The sequence below is a fragment of the Belonocnema kinseyi genome, chromosome 1 (genome assembly GCF_010883055.1).
Source record: "Belonocnema kinseyi isolate 2016_QV_RU_SX_M_011 chromosome 1, B_treatae_v1, whole genome shotgun sequence".
Classification (NCBI taxonomy): Eukaryota; Metazoa; Arthropoda; class Insecta; order Hymenoptera; family Cynipidae; genus Belonocnema; species Belonocnema kinseyi.
In genome coordinates, this window is record NC_046657.1 from 39,126,522 (window position 1) to 39,149,408 (window position 22,887).

The 22,887-nt window shown below is 31.2% G+C and overlaps 1 protein-coding gene across 1 annotated transcript in view; it reads right to left on the minus strand.

Annotated features, from left to right (window-relative positions):
• The window catches only part of LOC117177500 (probable calcium-binding protein CML49), a 35,364-nt gene extending 13,920 nt beyond the window's left edge, over nucleotides 1–21,444 (minus strand). The window contains exon 1 of the mRNA XM_033368245.1: nucleotides 21,372–21,444. Within this exon, the coding sequence (XP_033224136.1) occupies nucleotides 21,372–21,444 (73 nt within the window). The remainder of the gene's footprint in view (nucleotides 1–21,371) is intronic.
• Nucleotides 21,445–22,887: the final 1,443 nt, after the last annotated feature.

Consider the following 22,887-nt stretch of genomic DNA (forward strand, 5'->3'; position numbering starts at 1 on the left):
TGTACATCAGTCTTCCTCAGTTGAAATTTCTAATATTTGTTTAGAAAATTCTGTATTTCGTCGAAACTTCGTCTTTTGTGGAAGCTCATTCACGTTTTTTGTCGCAAAGTCAACAATTAGAGGTATATAATTTAATTGAATATTTAAAAATTTGCTTGAAAATTCACGAATTTTGTTAAAAATTATTCATTTTTTGTAGAAAATTAATTTTTCTGAATGAAAATTTATGTTTCTGGTTGAAAATAAGTTTTTTCGTTGTGAATTAATTTTATGTTACTAAAAATTCAACTAAATTTATTGCCGAATTTTTTTCCAAACATTCAATATTTTCGGTAGAAAATTTATTTGTTTAGTTGACAATTCATTTATTTGTTTAAAAAATATTTCTTTTGGTGGTAGGATGTTAACTATTTTAGTTCAAAATTTCAGTAAAAATCAAAATAAACTTCATTAAAAAAATCAACTTTATTGCGCATTGCTTGAAAAATAGATTCTTTAATCAAAATATATTTTTTAACAAAAAATTAAAGTATTCCATTTTTCGCAGAAAAATTTGTCATGGACATTTAATCCTTTTGTTGGAAATTTATTTTATTTCGTTGATAACTTATTTCTTCAACCTGAAATTAAGCTATTCTAATTTTTGTTAACAATATACCTTTTTTAGTTAATAATTAATATATTTGGTTGAAAATTTAATCAATAATTCAAATATTTCAATAAAAATTCATGTATGTCATTAAAAAAATGTTCTTTTGTGCTAGAAAATCAATATTTTGGATTTAAATCCCTTTTCTTGGAAAAAAATTTAAATTTGCAGTTGCAAAAATTAATTTACAGCCAAGAAAAAGCGATTTTTTAACAAAATTCATACTTAATGAAGAGCTAAATAAACGACCAGAATTAAAATTAGACTACCAATCTATCTCCTCACATTTTGAACAATTTTAAACTTTTTAAGTATTTTAAATTTTTCGAGAATTTCTAATTTCTTAAGAATTTTGAACTCTTTAAGAATTTAAATAAAGATTTCGTGAACAAATGAATATTCTTGCAAAAATTTCATTCTACATACACAAATCGCTATCTCACTCGGCTTTATGAATGTTTAAAGATTTTCTCTATTTCTTAAGGTAATTAAATATTTATTTTTACCAAAAAATATAATGAATAATTGATATTTCAATAACAAAAATATTTTAAATTTAAAAAGCTGCATTTTGCAATACAGTAAATAAATTTTTCCCCAAAAAGACGAATTTTGAATAAATTAGGCACATCTTCAACCAAAAAGATAAATTTTTAACTGAAATTATCAAATTTCAACCAAAATAAATTAACAGCGTACCATATTGCGAAAACTATAATAGCTGATTTTCGAGAAGAATTCTTTTGTAATTTTGAGAGAAAACAGTTATATTCACCAAAGAAGGCTTTGTAACAGAATAGTTTAAATTGTAACCAATTAAATGAATCTTCGACCAAAGAAACAGATCTTCAACCTTTTCATTAATTCTTTAATTTTTTATCTTATTTTTTCAATGTTCAGAAAAAGAGAATTTTTGCGAATTCTTTTCAGCAGAAATTTATATAATAATAATAGTTTCGCATAATTATTCTCCTGTAAAATAGTATTAACTTTTAAGATTTATCGTGTTCTATAAATAATTCAAGTGAATAGATGTATGTGAAATCTTTAGAAATCTTCTTTATTTTGCTGAAGTGTCTTTGCAAAACTTAATTGATATATCCTTCAAAACAAACTGACAATAAGTTTTAAAAATCTCATTTAACCTCGATTTCACGTATTCGAAAACTCGGAACAAATAAATATGGTAGGCAATTGCATGGGCGGCCCTGCGGTAGTGAACTTTCATTTACCTAGCTACTCGTGGGAATACAATGGAGCAAATTTAGAAAAACGAATGGAAAAAAATTAACCGTAGAATTTGCGAGGATTTTGGAGGACCTTAACAGCTAGCTGAGGAGCAATACTCAGAACCAAAAGGGGACAAGAATCCCATCGTGGGACAAGAAAGAGAGAACCCACCCTGAGTCCCGTTGAGGAAGGTATCTCCAAACAAACGAGCAAGAAGCCGAGGACTAAAGGAATTAAAAATCTTACAAAGCATTTTAAATGATTTTTAAAAAATTCAAAAATTTAAGAATTTTCATGTATTTCAAAATATTTTTAAGTGTTTAAAAAGACTATCAGGAATTTCTGTAGAATTTAAATAAGTTTTAATATTGTAAAGTAATTTTAAAATGTAAATAACAGGCGACCCTGCACAGCTGTTGGTTATATTTCAGATTTTTTTTCAATACTTCCAACTAGGTTAGCCGAGAGGCTTTAGACGTTAGCAATTAGGAATGCGAAACTTATAATGTTCGAACCCGCGGCGAATAAAGATTTTCATAGCCTAATACTTTCTATCAGTTTTGTATTCGCAATTTTCTTTTTGCATTGAAAATTATTTTTCCTTACTATTTTTGAGAAACCAAATAAACGGACATCAACACTTTTAGTGTAAAATGATTTGATGAAACAAATCAATCCTTTCTTCGACCGTTGACATTTATTGATTTCTAATCGTAGATTTTTAAATTATTCGTGTCTTACAGTCCAATCGTAAATCGAAAAAATAAATATGAGTCAAAAAAACATGTTCTTCGAAACTCAGATAATTATTTAATAGAAAAACTCCTTTTGAAACTTCCCAACTTCATAACACCTGATAAAGAATTCCCACACATCACTACCGAGGAGGTGAAAGAGTATTAAGAGGGATGAAGAACTATTCCGCACCGGGACCAGATTGTATCAAAACCTTCTGGTGGAAGAAGTTTTCTTCAACCCATCAGCATCTGGCCCGTATTTTCACCTTATATTTGAAGTCGGAAGAGCCGATTCCAGAGTGGTTGGTGGAAGGGCGCATAATACTCCTGCCGAAAATAGGCAACTTAGCTGACCCGAAGAACTACAGGCCAATAACTTGTCTGAACACGTTTTATAAGATATTCACAGTTATCGTAAATGATAGGATTGTTCGGGCAATTGATCCTGTGTGGCAAGAAATGTATGAACAACGAGGCTCAAAGAAAGGCGTACCCGGATGTCGGGAGAACCTGCTCATCAATAGATGTGTCTGCAAAGATGCAGCATTCTACCAGCGGGACCTATCGATGGCTTGGATTGATTATCGGAAAGCTTTCGATTCAACATCCCATAGACTTATCATCTGTCTTTTGGAAATCTTAAAGGTTCATCCGCAAATAGTTGGGTGCATAGAGAGATTGATGCCGCTTTGGAAAACCAGATTTACTATCTCATCTGGGAAAAATCGTGTGACAACTAACAAGGTCACGTTTCAGAGAGGTGTCTTTCAGGGCGACACCATGATCCCACTTCTCTTTTGCCTTACATTATTGCCACTATCTCTAGCACTGTGCCATTCCGACGGGTACTTGTGCGGCAAACCTGCAGATCGAAAGTATAAGGTCACTTGTGTATTTTACATGGACGATCTTAAGATCTATGCTAAAAACAGAGAGCAACTGCATCTAGCTCTGGGGATTGTCGAACGATATACTAAGGAAATTGGAATGGAATTTGGGTTAGACAAATGCGCCAAGATTTATTTGAAGCGAGGAAAACTTAATGGCATCCCTGAAGATCCTGAGCTCGTTGATAGAAGCGCCATACGACACCTTTGCGATGGAGAGACTTATACATACCTGGGCGTGCATCAGAGCCGCATTCAGGATGTGACATCTATAAAGGATACTCTACGAAGCAGATACAAACGTCTCATCCGACAGATTTGGTCTTCCGAACTGTCGGTGAGGAACGAAGTATCTGCAACGATCATGCTTGCCGTCACGGTACTACTCTATTCATTTGAAGTAGTTCCATGGACGAAGAACGAGCTCAGATCTCTTGATATCGGGACAAGAAAGGTTATGCATATGAACAAAAGCATGCATCTTAAGTCTTTCGTTCCGCGACTGTACATCTCACGCCGTCAAGAGGGTCGCGGAATATTGAATCTTGAATGTCTTCACAACAGGATTATTCTGGGTACATCACATAGAGTTGCAAATGGAAGAGACCCTCTTCTTAAAATGGTCAGGAATCACGAAGAAGTGGGCAAAGGAGCATTTCCGTACAAAGCAGCGGAGGAGGCTGCTGAAACACTCGGACTTGACTTCAGTATTAGGGGTGAGCAAAATGCATCAAATCTTATCTATCTCGAGTACTCACTCCTGAAAGCCCGGATTAAGAAAGCACAAGAGAAAAACTTTCGTGAACAATTCCTCGATAAGAGGTTGCACGTTATCTTCCACAGAAATGTGAAGTTTCAGTCAATGTCTTGTGAGCTAACGTTTGCTTTCCTTAAATAGCCCGGAATGAAGTCTGGTAGAGAGGGTTTCATTTTTGCATGCCAAGACGGTGTCATTTCCACCTTAACATACCGTTGCCATATTTTGAGCCAAGACATTCCTGATGATAGTTGCAGGGCGTGCCATGCACACCCCGAGTATTTAACTCACATACTATCTAGTTGTCCAACTCACGTGGGAACGACCTACATTCAAAGGCACAATGCGGCACTAAGAGTGCTTTATTGCAATCTCTGCCACTCCTACAGCATTCACCTTAAAATCACTCCTCTAAATGCTCCTAGGGAAATTGAGTCAATTGTGGAGAATCGGAAGTGCCGCATATACTGGAACTTTATATTCTCGACAATTGTTTCTGTTGCTCACTCGAGGCCTGACATGGTTCTTCTTGACTTCGAGAAGCGAACCATGTTCGTTATCGAATTTTCGGTACCAGCTGACAAAAACATCATAGCCAAGGAGAATGAAAAGAAAGAGAGGTATCGAGACCTTATAAGGGAGTTGCAACGATTATACCCGGAATATTCTGTTAAACTGATCGTCCATACCATCGGCGCTCTTGGAGGTGCCAAGCTTTCACATGCTAATGGCCTAAAAAGCATGCCTGCTTGTCAACAATATGCTAGAACACTTGCGAGAAAAATGCAGAAGGCGGTTGACCTTGGGTCGCTCCGTGTTTTTAGGGTGCACGAGGCTTTCGCTGGATCAACGTATTGATTCCTTTACAGACTGTAACCACCTATCTCATGGTTGTGAGACGTGGTTGTGGCTGAAATTTTACCGCGATTTCGCTGGAAGCGGGGGCATTTTTTCAGATTAGCACCCGCTCCCGGCGAAATCCTGCGGTTGTCCTTATCACAAATTTTTTATTATATTTAAAACCAACTGAAATCACAATTTAAGCAGACAAGTAAGGCCAATAATTTGTTTGTACAATTTTATTATTATAGGCAAATTTTAAAGACATTCGTAGTTGTCATACTTTCTGCACCTACTACCCTGTATAATTGTGTAACCTTTGTCTTTACTTTTTTGTTCCTTAAGTCCTTTTTAAACAAATTTGATTTTTATTTTTAATATTACTTTTTTCGAATAAAGCTAACACTACCAGTCTTATAAAAAAATTACTCATAAAAAATATGAATGAGTTTTTCATCTTTTTTGGAAGAGCACCTTTTGCCAATTCATTTTTTAAATAGCTTTTTTCGTTTGTCCAAAAATAAAAATAAAACGAAAACTAACTACCCTATAAAACAGTAATCAATAACAATATTGTAGATGTTTTTTCGATTCTCTATTAACTGAAAAATTAATTGATCTATGTCTACTTTAAAATTCTTCTACATTGTTAAAATTAATCTTTTTTTGGTATAAATATAGTCTTTTTGGGTCAAAATTGATTACTCTGGCTTAAAAATTAGTTTTTTATGTAGAATTCATTTGTTGAACGAAAATTAAATTAAATCATATTTGCTTGAATGTCAGTCTTCTTCAGTTAAAAAATCGATTTATTTGAAAATCTCTGTATTTCGTTAAAACTCTTATTTTTTGTAGTGACTAAATCACTGTTTTCGTTATAAATTTATTTATTGGAGATATATAATTGTATGAAATTTTAAAATATTTGTGGGAAAATTCCAGTATTTTGCTAAAAATGATTTATTTTTCATAGGAAAATAATTTTTTTACTGTAAATTATCTTTCTGTAACTAAAAATTTAACTAAATTTTTTGTCCAATTTTTTTAGAGACATTTCTTCTTTTTGATTGAACATTTATAAATTTATTCAAAATTCACCTCTTTCCTTGGGAATTTAGTCTTTTGCTTAAAAACTAATTTGTCTAATAGAAACTTGATCTATTCTAATTTTTCTTGAAAATTGATATTTTATAGTTGAAAATTCGTCTGTTTTGTTTAAAAAAATTATTTTTTTGTGGAAAATTAACTACTTTGGTTGAAAATTCCATGAAAAATTAAGATAACTATTTGAAAATTCATGTCTTTTGTTAAAAAATGTTATTTCTTGCTGAAAAATTAGCTGTTTTTTTATTAGAGAATAATTTTTTTACCTAAAAATTTAACTATTTCATTATCTGTCAAATTTCTTTCAATTCACATATGATCTTTCTGACTTGAAATTCATTTTATTTCGTTTCGGCCGAAATTTGATTTCTTTATTTAATTTTAAAATATTTTTTTTTCACTAAAAATTCAGATATTCCATTTGCTGTAGCAAATTTTGTGATGGATCTTTAATATTTTTATTTGAAAAATGATCAGTTTTATAGAAAACTTATTTCTTTGACGTGCAATTTTTGCGTACATTAATTTTATTTGGTTAAAATCTTATTTCCATAACTTAAAATTCAACTATTACATTTTTTTGTTGAAAATTTATTCTTCATAGTTAAAAATTCACCTGATTTGTTGAAAATTCAAGCACTTTATCAAAAATGTATATTTTGTTATTAACGACTCACAATTTCAGTTAGAAGCTCATTTTTCAGTTAAACATTCAACATTTAAAAAAATTCAGCTTCAGGACTTAAGCACCAAGCATTTTGGATCAGATGCTTTTTCTTTATGAACTGAGAAATCTTTCTGGGTTGGAAATTAAACTCTTCTTTTAAAAAATCTGGGTTTTTGGTTCCTTTTAACAGCTTTTTGATATGGAAAAAAAGAAAAAAGTTAACTGTAATTGTCAACTATGACGAGTTCATATTTTTCTTCTATCAAAGATTCATCAGAGTGGTTGAAAATTTAACTATTTTGTTGGATATTACTTTGCCCTTGTTCAAAATGATTGATTTTTACTTGAAATGTGATAATAAAATTTTTAATTAATAAATCCTAATCAACTGAAAATTTAATTTTTTATTGTGATTTTGAATTGAGAAACATTTATTCGAGCTTGTCAAATTACTCAATTGGAATTGAGGAAAAGAGACAACAATGCTTTGGAGATTCTCGAGACTCGTGCATTATTCAGAGAAAGATTTTTATCTTTAGTCTGTATAGCGTTATCCCCTTTTAATGTTAATGCTAATTTTTATCATGTAGACATTATATTTTTTATGTGGTTTGAGCACAAAAAAATTTAGATTCCACAATGGACAGACAGTGTCTGGCCAGTAGCCGACTGACCTACTGAACATTAGTATCAGCATCGAAAGGTCATAGCATCGTTTAAAATATAGACAAAAACAGCTTCTTTTTTTTTAAATCCTTCGTCAAATTATTAAATTCTGCAGTGCCTTGAGCTCAATTGAAGTAATGCGGCCTTTTTGATATTAAATTATCATTTAATAAGGGCACAAATAAAATTCTGATTTTTAAGGAATTTTGTACTTCTGCTCCAGCTTCTGGGAAAAATTAAGAAAATTAATTTATGAGACGATTTTCGTAAAAAAGCACATAATTAAATTCGTTTTCTTAGCTCCTGCTAAAAGTGAACGTAATAGAAAAATTACTTACAAGTCGGTAATTTATTTCTGCCTTTCTAGTATCGACGTGTGTTGATTTTTGACGTTAAGGGTTAAAGCCCAAAAATCGTAGCGTGTATTTTCAAGGAGCCCAAAAATCAGAGACTCTATTTCTATTAAAAAATTCTACAAAAATTAATTTGCAGACAAAGTTGTATTTACGTGGTAGAGAGGGGTTGATTTTTGACGTTAAGGGTTGAAGCCCAAAAATCGTATCGGGTATTTTCGAGGAGCCCAAAAATCAGAGATTCTATTTCCATTAAAAAATCCTGCAAAAATTTATTTGCAGACTAAGTTGTACTTACGTGGTAGAGAAGGGTTGATTTTTGACATTAAGGGTTGAAGCCCAAAAATCGTAGCGTGTATTTCGAGGAGCCCGAAAATCAGAGACTTTATTCAAGCTCTAAAATTTAATAAAAGTTATTTTTTGACAATTTCATATATGCGTGTTACAATGGGGTTAATTTTTTACTGTAAGGGTTGGAGCCCAAAAATCGAAGTGGGTATTTTCTGGGAGCCCAAAAAAGCCCAAAAATATCCCGTTAATGAATAACTGCAAATTTTCAATTATTTGAAGGGGGTTGATTCTGGAAGTTAAGGGTTGGTTTGAGGAAATTTTTTTTGGCGAATTTAAAGAACCCAAATAAGCACAAAATTCTGGTGTAATTAAATTTTTATTATTTAGTATCAAATATTTTTAAATTTCTTCTATCGCGCAAATAGTTTAAGGGGTTATATACAGTTAGAATTTTCAAAAAATCGATTTTTAAAATTTTATTTTCTTAATGTACATATATTTTAGAATACACTCAGAAAATTTCATATCGTTCCGGTGAATATTTTCGAAGTTACACGCAAATTTGATAAGGCACAATGCGCATTCATATGCCGAAAAAGAAGATGAGCAGCGCGTGAACATTTTCGATCTCAGAGCGTGTGAGAGCACTCGAGATGGAAGAATGGCCCGCAGACATCAGCTCGAGTTATTAGAAGCTGCCGAAGCGGCGGAGAGTGTATTATATGGTACTGGAATAGACGACTCCATGTAAGTTAAAAAAAACATGTTATCCCATGTAAATTGCTTTTCAAACTTTAAACGCGTTTTTCTCAAAATGGTGTTTTCAAAGTCGGTGACCAACATTACTCGAAAACGGCTAAACCGATTTGTCTCAAATTTTAACACGAGCTTCTTAAATATATTTTTTAGTAATTAATCGAAGATTTTTTCTCATCGATCAATATTTTTTTTTCGTAAACAATTTAAGGCCAAAATTTTGGTCAAATATCGATTACTTTAACGAAATCTGTTTGGTTTTTTAATTTCAGATGATCCAGTTCAGAGATATAGTGGTCACCGCAAAACGTCTTTTTTGAGAGGAGCTCCCAGAGATCAGCTGTAGCTCCTTTCCAACTAAATATTTTACTAATACTAAGTCTTAAAATACAGTTAAAAGATACTATAATATGTGTACAAATTTTTATATCAATAAATTAAAAAGTTTTCTCAAAAAAAATTCTGGAAAATTCGCTTTTTTTCGGCCTTCTAACTGTATATATAACCCCTTAAATTAGAAAAATGTCCTTAAGATTTTCTAGATTTTTTTTTGACACATCTAATATGTTGAAAAATCGATTTCAACCAAAGAAAAAGGAATTTTTAACCAAGAAGGGGTTTTCAGGGCAGAGCAAAAGAAAATTTCGATAAAATTGTGGAATATTAGGGCCAAAAATATGATTTTTCAACAAAAACATTGAATTTTTGACCAAAAATAGAATACTTTAATTTTTAGTTTAAAAAATCAATTTATACATCATTTTCATAAAGAATTTTGAACTCTTTCAGAACTTCGAATGTTTTAAAAATGTTTAACTCTTGAAGAGTTTTGATGATGATTTCAAAAATTACTGAATATTCTTGCAATTATTGCAGTCTATATATACACATACGGAAAAAATTTAATTAATCTTTCCTAAATTATATTTACAGTCCGAGATAAGAGCGAACCTTAAAAAAATGACATTAATTTTGTATAAATTTCAGGATTTAATATAAAACAAATGACTCAAATTAATTAAAATCTCATCAAATCCTTTTAATTTTCTTTAATTGCTTAAAATCTGTTGAAAATCCTTAAAATCTTTGAATTTTTTGAAATCATTAGAAATCTCCTAAAATTCATTGAAATCTTTTTAAATAACATTCAATAGCTCGCTTGACCTTCTCTAAAATCACTGAAACTATCTTTAAATTCTTAAGAATGTATTGCAAATCCTTAAACCTTTGTTCATTATTTTTAAATGCTTTAAAATGAAATTTTAAGATCCCTTTATCTTATCTTATCACATATCTCACACATCCTTAAAACTGTTTGGATTTTTTTTTATCCTTGAAGTTTCTTGAAAATCATTCCATTTTCCTGCATTTCTTTTAAAATATCTTCAGATTTTCTGAGATCACTTAAAGTTTTTAAAAACCCTTTGAATTCTCTTTGATCTATATCTTTTGATATGAAACTACTTAAAATCGCTTATTATCGAAAAGTATTATGACATATGTAAGTGGCCGACAATTTAAGTTATAATCTCAATTACAACAATTCATAATTTTTCGTGATGAATTGCCTAATTGCACACTTTCTAAATTACCAAAAATAATGAAAGAAATGACAACGAAAAAGTAATATCCAACAAAATAGTTAAATTTGCAATAACACTGATGAACCTTTGATAGAAAACAAATATGGACAAGAAGTATCATAATTGATATTTACAGTGAATTTCTTTCTTTTTCATTTTCCATTAAAAAACTGTTAAAAGAAACCAAAAATTCGAAGATTTCAAAAGAAGAGTTTAATTTCCAACCCAGAAAGATTTCTCAAATCGTAAAGAAAAAAATCTGATCCAAAATGCTTGGTTCTCAAACCCTAAAGCTGGATTTTTAAAAGTAGAATTTACCAACAAAAATATGAAGTTTATTTTTAAATAGTTTGCCATTCAACTAAAAATGAGGCCTGTTCACCTTTCAATTGAATTTTCAATTGAAAAAGATTAATTTTCTAGCATAAGTGAAATAGCTACATTAAAAAAAATCATGTTCAAAAACAACAAAAAACATATTTCCAACAAAATTGGTTAAATGTTTAAAAAAAGGAATGAACTTTAAACTAAAATGATGCATCTTGAATTAAAAAATGTAAATTTTCAACTAAGCACTTGAATTTTCAACAAGTCAGATGAATTTTCAACTAAGAAGGGTAAATTTAAATAAAAATGGAATATTTGAATTTTAATTTAGGGAAATAAGTTTTTAGCCTAATAAAACAAATTTACACAAAAATAGTTAAAATTTGCGCCAAAAAGATTGAATGTATTTACAGAAAAAACCACAAAAAAACTTCCAAAGAAAATTTGAAGTGCAAGTACAATTAAAACAATTAATTCTCAATAAGAAAACTCACTTTCAACAAAAAAACAGGGAATTTAAACCACGAAGATTGATTTACTAGCACAAAAGTATAATTTATAATAAAACAAAATGAATTTTAAGCCAAATATTTTAATTTTAACATAATTTTTAACCAAATAGATGAATTATTAACTAAAAAGTTACATTTCCAACAAAAACTAAAGTAGTTTAATTTCACGTTGAAGAAATAAGTTTTCTATGAAACAGAACAATTTTCAGTCAACAATATTAAAGGTTTATGATCAAATTTGCTACAGAAAATGGAATATCTACATTTTTAGTGAAAAAAATATTTTTAATAAGATTTTGGCTGAAATCAAAGTAGTTAATTTCCTACAAAAAAAATTGTTTTAAATAAAATAGATCAATTTTCAACTAAAAAATATCCATTTTCAAGAAAAATTAAAATGGATTAATTTTCTGTTTTATAGAAATTAGTTATTAAGCAAAAAATTAATTTTCAAAGAAATACGTTAATTTTGAACCAAATGAATAAATTTTTGATGGAAAAGATGAAATATCTCTTAAAAAAATCGACAAAAAATGTAGTTAAATTTTTAATTAGTTACATATATATAATTCACAGTAAAAAACTTATTTTATTCTAAAAATAAATAAGTTTTAACAAAATACATGAATTATCCCACACATTTTTTAATGTTTAATAAAATTATATATCTGTAATAGATGAATTTTTAAAGAAACAATTGAGTTAGTCACTAAAAAGTGAGAGTTTTAACAAAATACAGACATTTTCAAATAAATAGAATTTTCAACTAAAGAAGACTGATATTCAAGCAAACATGATTTAATTAAATTTTGATTAAGAAAATTAATTTTATATAAAAAACTGATTTTAAAACCAAAGCAATATATTTTGAATCAAGAAGTTTACATTTCTACCAAAAAAGATTAATTTTAACAACATAAAAGAATTGTAATTACTTTTCAATAGGATAGTTTTCGTTTTCTTTTTATTTCTGGAAAAACGAAAAAAGCTATTAAAAAATGAATTTAAAAAAGTGCTCTTTGAAAAAAGATTGAACATTCATTCATATTTTTTATAAGTAATTTTTTATAGGACGCGTAATTTTAGTTTTATTCGCAAAACATAATATCGAAAGTTAAAAAATTAAATTTGTTTAAAAACGACCCAAGGTTTATTGAAAAAGTAAATAAAAGTGGATATTATTCATTTTATTTGTGTTATTTATAATGATTTATTGATTTATTGAAACCATTTCAAAAATCTGATACACACTTGTTATTAAAGAAATGGTTATTTCAAAATTTTTAATTGTTTGCGCTTCTAATATAAGGAAATGAAAAAACAAAGAAGATGAGTGCGTGTTTTAACTGTCTTATGAGCCCGGAAACATATTAGTTTCCGTGTTTAGACTGTTTTTAAGTTTTAAGAAATTGCGATGTCATTTCTGAAAATAAAGTTAAACTTGTTGAGTTGTCCTGTTCTTTTTTTAAACTTGCCGATTTCTCATGTATTTCTGATAAATAAATAAAAAATTGTTTCTTAAAAATGCCATATTTTTAAACCAATTTATTTCTATATGGCGAGGGTTTGATCACTCTAATATTTCTGATACATTCACTAAATATACTCTGAAGAGATTTCAATAAATTTCGAAATTTAATAATATTTTCAAGTATTTATAGAGCTTTTCAGAAATGAATAATATAAACAAAAAACTTTTTCAACTATTTTTTTACAAAGTACATTACTTTGAAATGAAAATTTATTCAAATTCAAAAAAATCTATGATCGTTCAATAGAGAAAACTAATTTTTTACCAAAAAAAGGAACAAAGAGAATTTTCAGCCAGAGAGGTGAATTTTTAATGAAATTTGAAATCTTCGTCTAAAAGAAAATAAATTTTTGACCAAACACAAGATTAATACATTTTAAGTTTCCGAAATGATTTATACAAAAGAACCTTATAAAATGAGTTTAATTTGAAAAAAATTAGTCCAATTTTTAAAAACAAACTATATAAGATCTCAATAGAAAACAATTATTTTTTTACAAAAAAAAAATTCGACAAAATATTTAAGTTTTCAAACAAAAGATAAACCTACAACCAATAGTAGAATCCTTTCACTGAAGAGAATGTCAACCAAATTGTGGAACTTTAAGCACGAAGATCTGTATTTACACTAAACAGTTGAAATTTTTACATAAAGGGTGACTTTTGAACGTAATTTTTTATATTTTCTACTAAGTAATTAAATTTTCCAACAAAAAAGAAGAATTTTCTTAGAAATATATGAATTTTTAACAAGTAGTTGAACTTTGAACTAGAAATGATACATTTTCTCCCAAAAATGAAATAGTTGAATTTTTATTTACAACATTAGGATTTCGGCCAAAGAAAAACGAATTTTTAACCAAGAAAGTTTTCTGATTAAAGAGAAAATGAAATTTTCAATAGAATTTGGGAATATTAAGGCGAAACATGAGTTTCGAACAAAAAGTTTAATTTTTAACCAAAATAGAATACTTCAATTTTTAGTTTCAAAAATTAACTTACAGCCAAACAAAGTTAATTTTTCAACAAAATAGATATTCAATGAAAAATGTTGGAAAACCCGCCTCGATTGAAATTGAAATAACCATCGGGCACATCATTTTCTTAAAGCTTGACGTAATTTGAAATTTTAACCAAAAAATATACCTTATTACTGAAATATGGAATGCGTACATGATATTTGAATAAAAAATATATTTTTAATATAAAAAATGTTCTTATAATAAAAAAAAAGTTCAACGAAATAGTTGAATCCTTAACCAAAAAGATTTATTTTCAATTAGTTGCATTTTTAACTGAGAGAAATGAAATGCTCACCGAAAGGATGGGTTTGGATGAAATGGTCATATCTTTAATCAAAGAGACGAATTCTCAACTTACATTATAGATAAATTAAAAAAAAAATTATGAATCTGAAACTAAAGAAAATTAACTGCGAAACATATTGCGAAAACTGCAGAAGCTCATTTTTGATCGGAATTTCTTTTCTTTTAATAGAATGAAAAATAGTTAAATGCTCAAAAGAAGATGATTTTTTAACATAATATTTGCAACTTTCAACGAAGTAGATCATTTTTCAACCAAGAAGATTAATTTTTTGTCCAAAACGTAGAATTTTCAAAAAAATAGTTGCATTCTTCAACAAAAAGATAAACTTTGAACGAAAATGATAAATCTTTAGGCAAAAATGTGAACTTTGAACGAAGTAATTCAACTACTAATCATCTAGTTTAATTTTCAACCAAAAGATGAATTTATAACGAAAAATATAATAATTGATATTTCATCCAAAAAAATTTTAATTCCTAGTAAAAAAAGAGTTTAAACCATGAAAATATGAATTTTTAATAAAATATTTTAATCCTCATCCAAAACAGCTTACTTTTAAACCAATATTTACATTTTTAACCAAAAATGATCAAATTTTTACTAAAAGAGTAAAATTTTTAACCCCAAAGATTAAACCTGAAAATTATCAATTTCCCACTAATATTCGATATTTAAATTATTAGTTTAAAAAAGCAATTTTCAACAAAGAAAAAAATTTAAAGAAATAGTTCGATTTTGCACTAAAGAGAAGGCTCTTTAACTAATAAAATTAAGGTCAAACAAAGTAGGTCTAATTTAACCGGTTTCCGTTTCCGGTACCGATCGCGATTGTTGGTGATTTTGGTGATGCTAACTTTTCGGCTTTGGTGAAGAGGAAGAGGGAGTTTAAGAGGAGAAAGGACGGTGAGTATAGTGTTGAAGGGCTATGGAATAAGTGAGAGTGAAGGGGTTGGTAGAAGGGCGTTGAGTTTTATATATTTATAAAAAGTGGAAAAGAAGGATTTTCAGGTTAGAAACGGTTATGAAAGGTGATGTTTTCATGCAGAGTAACCGACAAGGGAGTGTGAGGGTTAGATGAATGAGAAGAGAGAGTTGTTTAATAGTTTAAGATTGGTGAGTTATAGTGAGTGATGGATTTTGAGTGATTTTTAGAGTGGTGGCTTTAGATTTAGATTGAACGAGTAGCGAGGGGACAGAAAACGTGACGTAGAAAAGGACACCTAGCAAACATAACGGTGACACGAAGTCCAGAAAGGGCTGAGAAAGGGCAGCATGAGACAGATACAGAGAGAGAGAGAGAGTCGGGATTAACCAGCAAAACTATGCAAGCGGCTGAGGCGAGCGCAAGTTAAAGACTAGTTAGATGAGGTATGAAAAAATAAGAGAGTGCTAAAGAAGTGTAGACAGAGAACTGCACCTGAAAAGAAGGCAGAAGGGAATAGTCTATAAAGTCTCGAGAAACTCATTAGAGGCCTCAGAGAGGACACCTGAAAAGGGTTTGACAGTGCGAGGACGCATAGGGAAGAAGTCCGGGAGGAAGTGGAAAAAATGTAAAATAAATCAGAGGAATGCGATGTTCTGTGGAAAGCCGAGAAAGAGGAGGTATCTAGGAAGCTGGATAGCATAAAAAGTTAACAGATAGAGCGTGAGAAAGAAAGGAGCACTGAAATGAGTTCCCTTGAGGAAAGGAACGGGAAATTAGAAGGCGGGAGTGGAAAAAAGTAAAAAGTGGGAGTAGAAGGCGTAGTCAAGGGGGATGATAAGAAGCTTCAGGAGGTAAATGAAGGGGGTGGGAGGTATGATGTCAGGAGTTAAAAAGGAGCTGATAAGGAATAAAGGAGTGGACGAGAGAGAATAAAAATGGGAGGGCGTGATGGGAAGAAGAATAAATATAGGAAGAGAGAGGGAATGAAGAGCTGGTCTTGATAGAAGCAGACTTAAACGCAGAGGCAAAATATTTGAGGGGGGGGGGGGCTATAGGATGAAGAGGGCGAAACTTTTCGAAGAAATTCCATGCACATGAAGATGCATCGGAAGGAAAAAACACTTTTGAACCTGTTAGGAGCGGAAGGGTGGTTTATCTGCAATGGAAATATAAGGGAGGACGAAGAAGGGGAAGTGACGTTTATAGGCAAAGGGAAGACTATGATAGATTGCATTCTAGCAGAATAAACCATAAGGAAGAGAATGGTTAAAGTAGAAGTAGGTAATGAATTAGGCTTAGAACACTTACCGCTAACAGCGACATTGAAATGTTCAGGATGGAAGCGGCGTAGCGAAAAAAGGAAAGAACTCGCGAAAGGATAGTGAAAATGGGTAAATGGGGGGAGGATAAATTGAAGAATTTTAACGAATGAATATAGAATAAGGAGATTAAAGGATTGGAAGGCGAAGACGTGCGCATGCGCCTGAAAGAGAAAAAAGAACTAACAGAGAGTTTGAAAGAAGAGATAAGGCCAGATGAAGAGGAGGAGAGAATGAAGAGGGGATGATAAGATGCAGAATGTAAGGAGAGTGAAGATAGAATAAAAGAAAATGTGAAAAAGTGGCGAAAAGGGGAGATAGGCAAACAGGAATATAATAGGAGAAAGAGATAACATGAAAGATTATTAAGTGATTAAAGGCAGTTAGACAAAAGTAGGTATATGGAACAGGTGAAAAAAAATGATTCGAGAAGGGAGGGAATGGGATGTGGACCCTGTACTTTAAGCTACTGTGGGGGGGGGGGCAGTGGGAAAAAAGGTGTAAGGTGAAATGAGGAAGGTAATACAACGGGAAGATGATAGTGATAACGGGACAACTAGTTAGGAAGAAAATAGAGCGATCGCGAGGCTTTAAAGAAACAAGGCAACAGGCAAGGACGACACAGAGAACGAGGCTTTAAGGTTTGGAAGGGAAGGGGTGAGAAAGGAAATGTGGGAGGTATGCAACAAGATGTGGAGAGGAGAAGAATGACCTATGGAGTGGAGGACAGAGTTGGTGGTACCGATAATTAAAAAGAAGATGGCAAGAAGTCAGAATAGTATAGGGGAAGTACACTTATGTCGGTGGGCTATAAAATATATATGGAGATACTCAGAAACAGTTTAGAAAGGGAAGTGAAAAAAGGGATTATTCCACATAATCAGGCGGGCTTCAGAAAAGGGATGCGAAAAGTAGACAAGATCTACGTACTGAATTATTTAGTGAATAGGAACTTAGGGAGGAAAAAGGAAAACAAGTGGCCTCATTTGTAGATTTTAAAGCGGCATTTGACTCGGTAAACATAAAGGTTTTATGGCAGGATATGAAAGAGAGGGGGGTGGTTGAAGAGATGGTCGAGAGGATAAAGGAGATATTCGAAGAGACTAAGATAAGGGTTAGGATGTGGAAGCGAAAAGGGAAGGTGTTTTTAAGTTTCAGGGGGCTCAGGCAAGGATGCGCACTTAGTCCACTACTACTTAGTCTTTGGTTGACAGTTCTAAAAGAGAAACTGGAGTTGAAAGAAATAAGGGGATCGGGTCTGGAAAATAGCAATGTATATTACTTAGCATATGCAGACGCTGTAGTCTAACTAGCGGATGACGAGAGATAAAGATGTGAGAATTAAAAACTTAACGGTAAATGTAAATAAGACGAAGGTGATGTGGGTTTTAAGAAGAGAAGGACAAAAGTAGAATATGAATGAAAGTTGTACGGGGAGAAAGTGGAACAGGTCGAGGAATTTAGTTACTTAGGCATCTGGTTTTAGTCGAAAAGCGGGGTTGAACTACAGGTGAGGAGAAGGATAGAATGTGCGACTGAACAAACAGCGCAGGTATGGGTATAAGAAATAGAAGGTTTAAGGATGACTAGAAAATGAGACTGTGGATGTTCAATGCGTTAGTGTGGTCAGTCCTAAGTTACGGAGTGGAGATCTGGGGATAGAAGGAGCACAAGAGGGTCGAAAGTATGTAGGAGAAATTCTTGAGATGGATAATAGAAGTGAGCTGAAGCTGTCCAGGATAAATGATATAGGCGGAGAGAATGCGATATAAGAGTAGATGTCAGAGTATTGAAAGAGTTAGAGAGTTAACTAGTAGCTAAAGAGGGGGATAAAAGGTGGAAAAAATCGTAGAATCTAAGTATAACAGGTATAACTAAGTATAAGGTAGTAAAGGCTAAAGGAGAGCCAAAATATTTAGGAAAGGTAACAAAGGGAGTAAATAGATTCACGTTATACGATTTAGGATGGGAGAAAGAATGAGAGAGTGCATGTACTGGATGGATGAAGAGGAAAAAAGACGTAGAGTCTGTTATTACAAGATAGAATAATGGGGGCATGTTTTATAGAGAGGTACGGGGGACAAAACGGGTGGTGAGAGTCTAGATGACAGAATAAGGTGAATCTTGGAAGGAAGTGGACAAGGGGCAAGCTGGATGACGAGAATGGAAGAAATGAGAGAAAGTAAAGAGCATGTAGTAGGGAAAGGCCAAACGCATACTCCTATACAAGGACTTGTAACGGACTGTAAAGCGAGCGGAGGCCCTCAAACCCGTAAAAGGGAGACAATAAATACATACAAGTCAAATTTTAACTAAGCGATTAAATATTTGATTAAAAAATTGAATTTTGTAAAACTATAAAAGTATTTAAATCAAAAAAACGAAGGTATTAAATTTTCAACAAAACAGTTTAATATTCAACGAAACTGTCATATTTTCGATAAAATTATTCAGTATTTAAACAAAACAGAAAAAATTTATTAATTATTTTTTCTTTTATACTATTTTTTCGAATTACAGAAAAAGAGAATGTTTTGGAATTTTTTTCAGCACATGTTTATATAACCATAATAGGTTTGCAAAATTATTCTCCTGCAAAATAATATTAACACTTGACATTTATCTTTTTTAATAAATAATTTACGTAAACATATTACCTGACATCTTCATAAATCCTTTTTATTTTTCTGAAGTATCTTAGGAAAATTAAATTGATATAACCATAAAAAGAAATTGACAATTATTTCTAAATTTTCATATAAGCTCGAATTTGAATATTTGGAAGCTTTGAACAAATAAATAGCAACTTGAAATCTTTATTTTAAATTGAAAATTATTTTTCCTATCAATTGAAGAGCCACAAACAATTTTTAAATTTTTCTTCAGGGTATCAAGGAAAATGTACATGAAAAACATCGAATCGGATGACCTTATTGAATTGTATTAAAAATATTTTACTAAATACAATTTAGAAAGCTTAAAAAATAAGCATGACGACTTTATGAAAAGTGATTAGGAGACACAAATTCGGATTCCCCTGTCAATTTTAAATAAAAATGTATAGTTTCACTTAGGTTTGTCAAAACCAAGCCAAACGGTACATTTCATTATAAAAGCCTCCCATTTTTTCTTATAGAAAATATTACAAGTTAAGAAAAAATCTAAAATGTGATAAATCTTAGAAAAAACTGTTTTTAGCAAAAAGTTTCAAATTTATTTTTCTTCTAGTTTTCTGTACTAAACTATTTTTGTCGTTTGATGCACCATAGATATCAAAACTTTATCATTTTTTTCCTTGAAACTACCTGCTTGTTTTTCATTTAGATTCCATTAGGTTTAAAATTGGATTGAAAACGTGTCCAATTTTTTATTTAGCAGTCTGACAAAATGTTTATTTTTGGTCTTCATATCCAGTTGCCATTCTCATAATTTCATAAAATCTTATGTGACACCATATGGACGTTTCTTGACATTTTAGCACATCAAAGAATAAGAGTTTAATTTTAAACTTACGAATTTTTTTAAACTGAGTTTTAAATTTGGTTTAATGCGCAATTTAGTCCTAAATAATTTATATAACAAAAATTTCAGATATAAAAACTTAAAATTTGAATTTTATGGACTGGTGTACAATTTCTTTTAACCAGGAAATGATTCCAAGTTTTTTCTTCGATTTTAGCGGCCACCATGCGAATAATATACAAATTTGGTTTCGCGTCAATCATTAGTGGATAAATTGAAGCGATACTCTAAGCATTACCGAATGTAATATCACCGACATTAATGCAAGTTTCCTGTTTAATTTAGAAAGAATTTTGTCCATCATTTTGAGTACTTATATTTCAATAAACTAAAAATTTATTAAGTCGAATTAAAGAAAACTTTTTTTACTTTCAGATGAATTCAGAGAATTTAGGGACTTAATAAAATCACAATAATTCTAACAGGTCAAGAAATGCAGAAAATTTAGAGGGTTAGAGGAATTCCGTGTATGAAAGGAATTCAAAGATAAGGGACATTTAGAAAATTCAAGAAGCTCAGTGGAATTCTAAGAATTTTAAAGAATTTTAAATTCTAAGAATTCTAAAGCAGTGGAATTCTAAGAATTTTAAAGAATTTTAAATTCTAAGAATTCGAAAGCAGTGGAATTCTAAGAATTCTCCGAATTATTGGAATAGACATAGTAAAATGAATTCAAAGCATACACGGACTTCATAAAATTTATTTGATTAAGTGACTTCCAAAAAGTCAAAAATGTATAGAAATTATCAAAGATAACTTAAGAAATTATGAAAATTCAAGGATGTCATATAATTTGAAGAATTCAGAATATCAGTGGAGTACAAGGAATTAAAGGAATTCAAAGAATATGCATTTGAGGTTTTCAGACTATTCAAAGAATATATGGAATTCCGAAAATTGAAAAAGTGCAGAAAATGGCAGCAATTCAAGATGTTTAAAAAATTCAAGAAATTTCAGGACTTCAAGAAGTTCGAAATATTTAAAGAAATTTAAAAGAACATATCGAATCCAAAGTTATTAAAAGAATTCAGAGGTTCTTAATGTAGGTTTAAAATAATTCTGAAGAATATAATAAACCAGAATGTGATATTAACTTAATTGCCGCGAATGTATAATTAATATTATGGGTCAATTCAAAAATAAATAGTCGACTTATCTAACCATGCTTAGTAAGCACGTCAAAAAGGGCCATTTTGGCGCTGGTCATTTTAGGCGTACATTTCACGACACTTTGCCAAATCTCTTGACCGTTGCTTCTTTCTGGCGAAAAGATTGAAAAAATCATGTATAATGCTCTCGTCATCCTAAGAATCCGTCAGCATGCTGAGGTTTTCTAATTGATGAGGGTGGTGGGCTGTCGTTTATCAACATTCCATATCTGTGTACTCTGAGGCAAAGGAGGGTGTTCTTGGTTTCCTAGGTTTCCTGGCGAATTCCCATAAACGTCTCCACTGGACATTGGTGGAGCCCCATGACCGCCTCTATGGGGAATTGGAGGAGCTTCATGAGCGCCTCCATTGTAATTTGGCGGAGCTCGTTACAAGCCTCCGTAGGAAAATTGATCACCCCGATAGACTCTTGGGTTTCCTGGCGGATGAGCACTATTATTAGGGTTTGATGGGGGAGCCCCATAAACACCGGCTCCTTGGTACACGGTCATAGTCCCATAACCGCCTCCTTTGTTTCCTGAGGGAGGACCACCATTATTATGATGTAATACACTGAACACTTTTTGGGGGAGCTGCTTGCCCACGTGGTAAAGCCAGAACGCCAAATGCGTTGCGCGCTGCACGCCGGAAACTTGGAACACATCCTCTCTCATGTTAGGGACACTGTGTTCCCACATTGCAAGAGCTTAAGTCCCAACATTATTGGTACAGTAACGCTCCCTTTAGATGGGAGCTCAGTATCCCCACGCCGAGTTTCGCGCGGAGTTATACAGTTATAGTTTATACTCGTGAGGCCATGTCATTCTCTTTTGTGGGACTGTTGCGTTCCCAATATACGGGAAAGGATCTGTTCGCACGTTTGGCACCATAGCTTACTTAAATGTGGGCTGGCCGCTGCACCAACCGTCGTGGTAGCGCTGCGTTGCCACTAGGAAGAGAGCTGCTTGCCCAATTTTTTTTCAGTGTAGCTGAGTCGGAAAATTGCCACCTGGGTGCGATGGCGAATTTTCGACTGAGTTTAGTGACAAAACACTGCTTGGAGGACCCGCTTCAACCATTAATTCTGCAAAGAGAAATGATATAAAATAAAAAAATCGTTCACCGCAAATGTCTAATAGCAATAATATAAATCTTAACAAAAATCATTTCTTAAAAAAGTAATGCAAACAAAATAGTTGAATACTCAAACAAAGAAGAATCATTTTTAACCACAAAGGTTCGTTTTCATAAAAAAAGAATTCTACTAAAACAGATACATTTTTAATTCAGAAAGAAACATTTTGAAACAAATATTTGAATTTTCTGTTGTAAAATATTTCAGTTGAATCTTCACAATAAAAATATTAATTTTTAAACCAGAAATAATTTTCTCCAAAAAAATTTAATTTTTAACCCAATTGTTGGATTTTTAATAACAACGATAATGAATTTTTAACAAAATTGTTGAATTCTCTAACAAATGGTAGCATTTTTATACAAAAAAGATGAAGTTTCTCTTAAAACAGATAAATTTTTATTTCGAAAAACAAATTCAAAAACACATTTAAATTTATATCTAAAAAAGATTCCAATTGACATTTTTAAACTAAAATATAAATTTTTTAACTGAAAATAAGTGTCTCCGCTCAACATTGAATTTTTAATCCGAAAGGACGAATTTTTTCGAATAGAAAGTATGAATTTTAAGCAAAACATTTGTTATTGAAAATTCAATTGCATAAGTAGAAGTTAAA